General features: G+C 34.7%; 2 protein-coding genes across 2 annotated transcripts in view; both read right to left on the minus strand.

Annotated features, from left to right (window-relative positions):
* LOC107562007 (integrin alpha-M-like) overlaps nucleotides 1–694 on the minus strand; it is a 32618-nt gene extending 31924 nt beyond the window's left edge. Inside the window, exon 1 of the mRNA XM_016246566.1 lies at nucleotides 613–694. The gene's annotated coding sequence lies outside the window, so the exon portion shown is untranslated. The remainder of the gene's footprint in view (nucleotides 1–612) is intronic.
* Nucleotides 695–1222: 528 nt separating this feature from the next.
* Nucleotides 1223–10725, minus strand: part of LOC107561991 (integrin alpha-X-like) — a 14386-nt gene continuing 4883 nt past the window's right edge. Inside the window, exons 5-19 of the mRNA XM_016246546.1 lie at nucleotides 10548–10720; nucleotides 10234–10382; nucleotides 9814–9951; nucleotides 9458–9531; nucleotides 9211–9352; nucleotides 8968–9066; nucleotides 6824–6903; nucleotides 6572–6658; nucleotides 6389–6467; nucleotides 5650–5745; nucleotides 5368–5448; nucleotides 4885–4995; nucleotides 4676–4789; nucleotides 1961–2071; nucleotides 1223–1844 (exon numbers count right to left, since the gene is read on the minus strand). Coding sequence (XP_016102032.1) covers nucleotides 1761–1844; nucleotides 1961–2071; nucleotides 4676–4789; nucleotides 4885–4995; nucleotides 5368–5448; nucleotides 5650–5745; nucleotides 6389–6467; nucleotides 6572–6658; nucleotides 6824–6903; nucleotides 8968–9066; nucleotides 9211–9352; nucleotides 9458–9531; nucleotides 9814–9951; nucleotides 10234–10382; nucleotides 10548–10720 — 1618 coding nt within the window. The 3' untranslated portion in view covers nucleotides 1223–1760. The remainder of the gene's footprint in view (nucleotides 1845–1960; nucleotides 2072–4675; nucleotides 4790–4884; nucleotides 4996–5367; nucleotides 5449–5649; nucleotides 5746–6388; nucleotides 6468–6571; nucleotides 6659–6823; nucleotides 6904–8967; nucleotides 9067–9210; nucleotides 9353–9457; nucleotides 9532–9813; nucleotides 9952–10233; nucleotides 10383–10547; nucleotides 10721–10725) is intronic.

The raw sequence follows: 10725 nt of genomic DNA on the forward strand, positions 1-10725 counted from the left end.
TATATATATAGTATATATATATATATATATATATATATATATATATATATATATATATACGTTAATGTATGCTGAAAGCTCCTTAGCGTTTTAAGTTTAGTGCTTAGTTGTGCTTAGTTGTGTTATTCAGCCGCAATGCACCAGCAGGTCCCTCCTGTGCCACCCCATTAAAAAAAAAATCCTAGAATCACCCCTGCTAGTAGAATGAAAATAGATATGAGTTCGTTTTAAGGATTAAACGTTATAACAGCTTGCCATATGCTGGCGAGAGGGTCTGATTCTGAATCATCTGAACAATCACACAGAATACATATAAATACACAGAGCATTACACATTTTAAAAAAACAGAAGCAGGACTGAAATAACTCTAAACACAACAAATTTAGCACACTCCCAAATACACATAAACAGTCAATATTAGTCATCCGCAGATGACACTGAAACTCAGCATAAACTATGCATTTTAACTTGCTTAAAAATATGCTTCAGCCACTTTTTCCTAATTTTGATATCCTCTTGAAGCACGTCTGAAGGATCTTATAATATTACTTGAATATACACTTTTCAATGTATTCGAGTATATTTAGGTTTATAACGCGTCTGGTTCTCACCTCATTAATGAAATTGTAGTTTGCGAGTAAAGCTGCAAAGTCCTCCTCAGCGTCAGCTGCCTCCGTAATAATCCTATGATACGTGCAGCATGATTAAGTCATAAATTAATCTATTACCAAGAGCGCTTTTCTTCCCTTTTTCAATAGTTGCATAGTATGACTTAAGCGCAGTAGGGAGGACAATCACGCTTTGGCACCTTATAAGGCTGTGAATTGCATTGAAGCTGCACAACCAACACAGAATACACAGACTCACTTTCAAACTCAAATGTTCATTTCCTACACAACTGAAGGTATGCATATAAAAATAAATGACACAATAAGTGTAATGCATAGCTATGGCCAAAAATATTTCATTTTATAGCTTTTATTTTCATCCTTACCTAGACATTTAATGTAAATTATCTGCAAATAATAAGAAAATGTAGCAAAATAAACAATATTCTCTCTATTAAGCAGAAAGCAATAAAAAAAAAATGTAATTACACCCAGAGCAAATCCCTATTAAAGCCTGTTTCTGCCACGATAAAAAAAAAAACCAAAAAAAAAAAAAAAAAAAAAAAAAAATGGTAATAATAAACTAGTAAAAATTACGAAAAAAATATTGCAATTGTTAGATAAAAATTCATAGACTAAATCAGAACTGCAAAATGTAAACACAGAATTCAGAGAAAAAAGTTAGAATTGTGAGATATAAACTTAGAATTGTAAAACTCTGAATAAAGACATCATAAAGTCTGAATTGTGAGATAAAACAATGCAATACCTTTTTATTCTGTGACGGAACCAGCCTTATTATAAAAATCGAAAGAAACACTATGAAAACATCTCAAAAACAGTCTGCATCTAAGAAAAAGGCCCTCCGATATTACTGACATTTCTGCTATAGTTCATTATCAGTTTTTAAAACAAAGGAAGTTAAACAATATTTGCAAGGTGATAAATACTTTCATTGTGGTAACTCATTGTTAAACTCGCTGAAAAGATAACGATGAGTAGTGATATGATTTAATTTCCAAATTTCATTCTTATAAAGTGTTCTAAGTCAGGCCGAAATACAGTATTTCATTTTGAGGTGATAAATAAATGTATGTTTCATTCTCAAGCACACAAAACACATTAACATCTCATAACAGAATGAGTGCAGATTATTGTGACATGTTTGGCTGTCCTCCTGCGTCCCCCTGTGCCTCCTCCAGCATCTGCTTGTACTGGCTTTTGAAGAACCCAGCCTTGTAAAAGGAGAAAATAAGCAGGAATAAAGCATTTAACAATATAGATAGTGTTGGCAGGTGAAACTGAAGGGCCAGTGATTAAAATTGACATGATTAGAATTGATGTGATATACCTTATAGAGGGCCGCTGTGATGAGAGCCAGTAGCAGCAGGCCTCCTATTACACCTCCAATGATCTCTTTAGTCAGATTCACCTCCTCATACACCTCCACTTGAGTATTAATCTACATAAATAGAAACATGTGAATTTTAGCAGTCAGATGTCACACTCAAGAAGTCATACTTCCCACACAGATGTCTCATGTCAAACAATAGATACATGATTACGATTTTTGGCTACTTAGTTGGTTAATACTGTTGGTGTATTATATTACTACACTGAATTCAGTAAATATGAACTCTCAATCGAAGATTTCAGTCGAGCGTGAAATGAAGCCTTTGTTATCCTAAGACTTTCAAGTTGGTAAGAAATGTTTTCTAAAAAATGTTTTCAAATCTTACAGACCCTAGACATTTGGATGGTAATGCATGTATTCTTGTCTCTGTCAAAATCAACAAAAAATTGTGTGACTTCCTGACACTTGTACGCAGTAACACAGCCACACATCTACAGGAAGTATATATGTGTAAAAGGATTGTGTGTGTGTCTGTGTGTGTGTTTGCATGTTTATGTGGTTTATGAGGACACAAATTTGTATAATAACATGGGTATGACATAGGTATTACAACGAGAAGGTGATTTATGAGGACATTTTCAGTGTCCCTGTAATTCAGAAGGCTTATAAATAATTCAGAATTCGTTTTTTTGAAAATCTAAAAATGCAGAAAGTTTCCTGTGAGGGGTAGGTTTAAGGGTAGGGTTGGTGTAGGGCAATAGAAAATACGGTTTGTACAGTATAAAAACCATTACGCCTATGGAGAGTCCCCATAAACCATAAAAACAAACCTGTGTGTGTGTGTGTGTGTGTGTGTGTGTGTGTGTGTGTGTGTGTATACAGTGCTGCTTGAAAGTTTGTAAACCCGCTTGAAAGTTTGTAAACCCTTTAGAATTGTCTATATTTCTGCATAAATATAACCCAAAAAATCATCAGATTTTAATGCAAGTCCTGAAAGTTGACAAAGAGAATCCAATCAAACAAATGAGATGAAAATATATGCTTTGTCATTTATTTATTCAGGAAAATTATCCAATATTACATATATGTGAGCGGCAAAAGTATGTGAATCTCTAGGATTAGCTGTTAATTTGAAGGTGAAATTAGAGTCCATGTTCAGAGTTGTTTTTAATCAGTGAGATGACTATCAGGTGTCAGTGTGTGCCCTGTTTTATTTAAAGAACAGGGATCTATCAAAGTTTGCTCATGTTTGTGGAAGGGTATCATGGCACAAACAAATGAGATCTCTGAGGATCTCAGAAAAAGAGTTGATGTTGCTCATCAGGCTAGAAAAGGTTTCAAAGCCATCTTTAAAGAGTTTGGACTCCACCAATCCACAGTCAGACAGATTGTGTACAAATGGAGGAAATTCAAGACTACAGTTACCCTCCCAGGAGTGCTCCACCAACAAAGATCACTCTAAAAGCAAGACGTGTAAAAGTCCACTAGGTTTCAAAGGACTGCAGGCTAACTTCTAAGCAACTAAAGGCCTTTCTCACATTGGCTAATGTTAATGTTTATGAGCCCATCATCAGGAGAACACTGAACAACCATGGTGTCCATGGCAGTATCGCAAGAAGAAAGCCACTGCTCTCCAAAAAGAACATTGCTGCTCTCCAAAAAGAATCTGCAGCTTGCTAAAGATCATGTGGACAAGCCAGAGGAATGTTTTGTGGATGGATGAGACCAAAATAGAACATTTTGGTTTAAATGAGCAGCGTTATGTTTGGAGAAAGAAAACACTGCATTCCAGCATAAGAACCTTATCCCATCTGTGAAACATGGTGGTGGTGGTAGTATCATGGTTTGGGCCTGTTTTGCTGCATCTGGTCCAGGATGGCTTGCCATCATTGATGGAACAATGAATTCTGAATTATACCAGCACATTCTGAAGGAAAATGTCAGGACATCTGTCCGAGAACTGAATCTTAAGAGAAAGGGGGTCATGCAGCAAGACAACGACCCCAAGGACACAAGTCGTTCTACCAAAGAATGGTTAAAGATGAACAAAGTTAATGTTTTGGAATGACTGAGTCAAAATGTGGAAGGACCTGAAGCAAGCAGTTCATATGAGGAAACCCACCAACATCACAGAGTTGAAGTGGTTCTGCACTGAGGAATGGGCTAAAATTCCTACAAGCCATTGTGCAGGACTGATCAGCAGTTACAAGAAACGTTACTTGCGGTTATTGCTGCAAACTGCTGCATACTGAAAGCAAAAATGTACATACTTTTGCCACTCACAAATATTTAACACCGGATCATTTTTCTCAATAGATAAATGACAAAGTATATATTTTTGTCTTCTTTGTTTGATTGGATTCTCTTTGTCTACTTTAAGGATTTGTGTGAAAATCTAATTCTGTTTTGGGTCATATTTATGCAGAAATATAGAAAATTCTAAAGGGTTCACAAACTTTCAAGCAGCACTGTGTATATATACACACACACACACACACACACACACAAAAGGGAAGTGTGTATATATACACAGTATATATACACAGGAAGTAGTAGTCTGAAAAAAAAAGAATAAAATAGAGATCAAATGAATACAAGTAACAAACTGTAAAACAATAGATTGCAGTTACAGGACTGTTCAATTAAACAGAGCATGGCTTTGAGAGCTCTTCATACATTCATTAGACTTGACATGAAATCTCACTAAATTACCTGAACAGACGGTGCAGTTTGTTGAGAATCAGAGGAAAATAAAACATATTTGCTCTTGTCATAATCCAGATATGCTGAACTGACCAGATGGAAAACAGCAGCTCTGAGTCCAGTCTAAGAGAGACACAGATTATGACATTACAAAATGATGACAAAAATATGAAAATATGGTCTGTTTTGTGATATGAATCTGCTTTTAAGTCAGAGACCTGCTCAATCCATCCAGAGCTCACATTGCCAGTTATATTATAGAGCATCCTTTCATTCTTTATGAGAGTGATGTCACAGCTGAACTCGGCACACACCGCCACAGAGCAGTTCTGACACAAACACACACACACACACACACACACACACACACATCCAGAGAGTTTCATTAATGTTTGTTTAACATATACACTGTGCTTTAAATTATTATGCAAGTGACATATCAGACATATCAGATCTTTCTGAAGATGAAAAGCATGAAACAGTGCAACGTCTTACAAAAGACATGAAAGTTAAAACAATTAAAACTTACTATAGATTATCAAAGTGTCAAAAGATAGTGAGAGATTAATTGTATTAAAACAGCAGCTATAAAAATGCAAAAAAAAAAAAAAAGTAAATATTTTGGAATACAGTGAATTATTAAATAAAAGAGGAAATCAAATGCGGAAAAAATAAAAACAAAACTCAAAAAGTGTCCTCACCACTGTACGTTGACTTTTAATAATGTCCATAAAATTGGTGATAACAGGCTTTTTCATGTTCTCCCGCTTACAGCCAGAAATCTTTCAAATTAATAAATAAACAGATAAGAGCGCCACAGTTTTCAACATGGGTTACATTTTTCTTGATGACATCATCAAACTAGCTTCTGAACAAATAATGGGTGATGGATGGGATACTGTTACTTTCCCCATATTATACAGAAAATATTGAATTAAAAGAATCAGTGTATGGCTTGTAATATAAGAAATAAATTCACACACTTGCAGACTTGAATTAGTCCAGATATCAGCATCACCAACTTTCACTGGTACTTTGATGAAAACCTTGAAAGTTAATTCTCTGAGGTCATTTTCAATCTGAAAGGATACAAATAAGGAAGAGTAAAGTACAGTATAGACATTTTGCCATGGAGTGTGTTCTTCTGTTATAGATCTTAAGAATGAAGTAAAACCTTTTTACTCAGGGTTATTAACATTATTGAAAACTAAAACTAGAACCATTAAAAAAATCAATACTTGATATAAAATGAACAATAACAGCAATAAAATAAAATATATAAACCTTGTATTATATTTTAGGTAGCTGCCAAGGCAAAATTGATCATTTTCATTGAAAGTACGAAAATAACTAGAACTAACATTTTATAAAAATCTAAATAGACATATTTATATATTAAAAGCTAATACAAAAGACACAACCAATTCACTAAAATATTAACTAAAATTAAAATGAGAACAAAAAGCCTCAAATGTAATTAAAAAAATCAAATTCAAAATGTTGACAAAAACTAAAAAGGTATATCGATGAGATTAAAATATAGTTGTAAATAAAGCGGATTATTTTACAAGAAAATACTATTTCAGTTTTTCTACTTCAAAATTTCACGTTAAATTCAATGTTCAGTTGTTTGTGGAATTTACTAGCAGTTTTTGAGGGAAAATTGTTTCTGTGCCAAATTATTTTTCAGTGTACTTACAGATATAGAATCTGAACGAATACCTTTATTATCTGGTGGACTGGTTTCATAAGATCCTTTTTCCCTGAAGTAAAATTAATGTGGATGGTGGAATTTTCATGCCTGTCATTAAAAATTAAGAAAGACGATGACAATATTACAATATAGGATGAAAAAAAAATGGTATTGTTTACTATTTATACAGAAACATGGAGCAGAGCACTAACCTTATCAAGGCAATAGAGATGGCATATTTGACACCAATGGTCTTTTCTTTGAAAAATTCACTGTCACTAGCATGTTTGTCATTTCCACTGTGAGAAATGGAGGTTTTGTTTATTAGCAGACTTTATCAGTTAAAAATGATTGATAAAATGATGATGTGAGCAGCCAGAGCTCATGGTCAAAAGCTGTTTTGCATTTTGACTTCCGTCAAACAACTTCAAGCACACAACAGTCACACAAAGATTATGTCATACCTTGTGACCGCAGCCTTAAACCTCACATTTTGGCCCAGTGTACTTTCTTTATTAATACTGTATGTAATCTCAAACACAACCTAGAATTTGGATAAAAATGCCAGAATAAGAAAAATAAGACTGAATGTTGGACTTGTTAAAAGATGGTCATTTGTCAGCAGAACATGAAATTTAAGTTGCTCTGGATAAGAGTGTCTGTTAACAGCTTTGAGTTTAAAAACAGTCAGTAAATTAGTGTGTATGTGCACATAAGTGGGGCTGCACGATTAATCATATTTTAATTTAGATTTCTCTTGATTAATTAACCATAATTGTTCGAAACTGGCCTGGTTATTTATCCTAAAACCATTTATTTTTTATTTTATGTTACATTTTATATTTACATTGTCTTATTAGTACTATTAGGTCTTATTAGGTATTAGTAACAAGCCTCCACTAGCTTTCATGGTTGCCAGATGTCAAGAGTTTAAAGGCCGCTTGTACTATTTTCTGCAACTAAATCTGTGAACAAACCTTCTCAGTGACAAACTGTAATAAATCCAAACATCAATCTCTACTATAATGTTTGCGATTGTGGTTGCTGAATAAGTGCACACATGCAACGACTGTGCTACAATAAAATGTAAAAAAAAAAAAAAAAGATTTTGAATTTCAGTGTTTTATATGCAAGCTTTCCATAACCAATTCTCACTATAAACTAGTTGCCTATTAGCATGCGTATTGCTAGCATGTTGGCTGTTTATCAGTACTTATAAAGCACATATTAATGCATGACCATATTTTAGATCCCTTAATCCTGCAATTGTGAGATGTTAATTCAGAATTCTGAGAAAAAAAGTCAAAATTGCAACATGTAAACTCAAAATTTCAAGAAAAAGGTCAGAATTGCGAAATGTAAAATCTATATTCTGAGAAAAAGTCTGATATATAAAAAGTCTGAGATATAAACACAATTGCAAGGAAAAAGTCAGAATTGTGAGATAAAAAGTCACGTTTACCTTTTATATTTTTTATTCCATGGCTGAAACAAGCTTCCGTAGTTTTAGCTTTTGAGAGAAGCTTCTTAATGTTTTACCAGTTTGTATGTAGAGAGTGTGTTAATGTATATGATGAATATAATGAATCAGGAAAGCAGACTTAGATAAAATAAACCCTGTGTATGAGCTGACATTCTCTTGTTTTGTGCTTACATGAACATGCAATCATTCTGATGAAATGTAAAAAGAAATTTCTTAATTAATCACAATTCTAATTTTTGAGCAAAATAATCATTGATTCTCAGTATTAAAGGGGTCATATGATGCAATTTCAAGTTTTCCTTTCTCTTTGGAGTGTTACAAGCTGTTTGTGAATAGATAAGATCTCTAAAGTCTCAAACCCAAAGAGATATTCTTTATAAAAGTTTAGACTGGTCCACGCCCTCCTAAAACGCTTTGTTTAAACATGCCCCCACATGTCTACGTCATGATGTGGGAAGATTTGCATAACGCCGCCCAAATGTTGAGAAGGGTATAACTGCAGCCTGGAGATCTCCAAATGGGGGCGGGAACTCCAAAACGGAGTGAGAGCTCTAAAATCGGACGTGGCTTCCTCCCATTGACAGACAGGCACATGACACGCATGCGCAATTTTTTCTCCCAATCCAGTTCAGTGGAAACTCCGCCCCACAGGTGATTCTAAAGATTTTATTGGTTGTGTCAATCACAGTGTTGATTTCCTACACTATGCTACAATAAATGCTAACTCCTAAGCCTACCCCACACCTGACCCTAACCTTAACCAGTGAAATTGACTGCACGGCGGGATTGGCGCTGAATAGCGTGGTAAAGAAAGTTCAGGAGATAAGTAGTTAATAAGATTGTGCGATATGAGATCACCGAGCAGGGCCGTTCCGTAACTCCCCAACCGGACCTCACCGGACAATGGCACCTTTTTAGTTACACCCAGCGTCACATAGAGGAGAAACAATAATGTATGTGGAAAATAATGTGTTTTTTGAATCTTAAACCGCATAAACACATTTAATTACACCAAATACACAAAATAATGTTCTTTTTAGCAACATCATATGACCCCTTTAACATTATCGTGCAGCCCTACACACAAGCAAACGTTCGGTTAGTGTCACGGGTGTGGTTGTTGACCTGAGAGTTGTCCTTGAGGATGGGTTTACTGATGTAGCAGCTGGTTTCTCCTAGTTTACCTCCTTGCACACCATCCAGAGACTGACACTCCACTCTGCCCTGTTCATGCAGAACGTTCATAATATATTTCAACACACATTTTATTGCACCTTCAGTGTTCAATAGTCAATTTGCTTTAGAAATATTATTGTCATCATTTTTAACTGTTAGTTTCAGCATTTGTACCTTTGTGTCTGGCTTTACCTGTTTAGATGTGATTCTCCTGTAGGAAAATCCAAAGGCGTAGTTGAGAGTGAAGAGTGTGTTGTATGAGTTTTCTCCTCTGTTCTCTACAAACACTGTCACATTGATCTCCTGCATGATCCCAACCTCGATATTTTTAGCTCTGGATCACAGAAACAAAAGAGAGGTTAGTGGGTGTCAAGATAGTTTGGAGTTATTCATCTCTATCAATATTAAAGTTTAGAAATAGAGCAAATGATTTGCTCACCCAGAGAAATTAAAATCCATTCTGAGGTCATCCACACATAAATTATCAGTTCCACAGTTTATCTCAAAATCTAGCTGTAAAACAAAGTGAGGGCACATAAAAAAAATGATGTGATGTGATACAAAGAGCTAATGTTTATTCTTCATTTCTGCATTGGTTTCTGCTGGCAATGGTGGGCACCATGACATATTTAAAGTAACATACCATATTTACAGTCAGAAATAACCTTCCCTTTATTTTTGCAATATTTGCCATGCTAAATCATTATCTGATGGGCTGTAAGACACTAAGGTGTTTGCACATACTGTAGAAAGTGCATCATTTCTGCTCTTAACTTTACACAGATGAACTCTTACATTGTGGTCTGTGGTGGTCTTTATATCTGGATGGAGAATTGGCCTCAAGTTTTGCATTGTTCTAGATGTAGATGGTAGACCATTAAATGTCAAATTTAACTGATTGGACAATGAGTTCAGAGCATCTTCTGGACAAGCCTGGTGGAAACAAGAAGTAATAAGAAATGTTAATAGCAAAACACTCTAAAAATATATATATGGGACGCTCCTGTTATGCATCTAAATGTCCCCATTATATTTCTTAAAATGTTGAATAAAATATTAGACTCAACTTTTTTTAATCACAGTATCACAATATTATATATATTAAGAAACCTGAATGACCTCCCAATTTTTAGCCTCCATTCATCAGATTCACTAAAATCTAATCAGAATAGCTAGACAACAACAACAACAATACCATTTACATTTGATGCTTACCTCTATTAAAAAAGAATGATTTCTGCAAACTTCCTGCAACCCAATGTTCATCACATCATTGAGGAGGCGGTTTTTGTCCGAGAAATATGCTCGATATTTCTGTCGCTTGGCATCCAGCGTTATGGTGTAATTAATATTTGCAGCTAAATCTAGAACACATGATTGATCATAAGAAGCAAAAAAAATTACATTTGCAATGCAACCAGGTGTGGCATTTCAAGAGTTCACCAGAATACTACAAACCTCGAGTAGAATATATGTGATGTAAGCACAAAAAAACTCAATTTTAGTATGTAATTAGTTTATGAAAAAACCTGTTAGGCTATGTTTGAATCCGCTCATGGTGAAGCACACAGTCAGTTTGTTTTGCAATGGCTTTGTGCAGTCTGTTACACTGGTTGGTATTTTGGTTGGGTTATAAGTTACTTTGTTTTCCAAGAGCAAGATGGGCCTGGACCTGAATGATTCACATAACAATGATTGATTACTATT

Source organism: Sinocyclocheilus grahami, unplaced genomic scaffold, assembly GCF_001515645.1.
Source record: "Sinocyclocheilus grahami isolate Dianchi unplaced genomic scaffold, SAMN03320097.WGS_v1.1 scaffold802.1, whole genome shotgun sequence".
Lineage (NCBI taxonomy): Eukaryota > Metazoa > Chordata > Actinopteri > Cypriniformes > Cyprinidae > Sinocyclocheilus > Sinocyclocheilus grahami.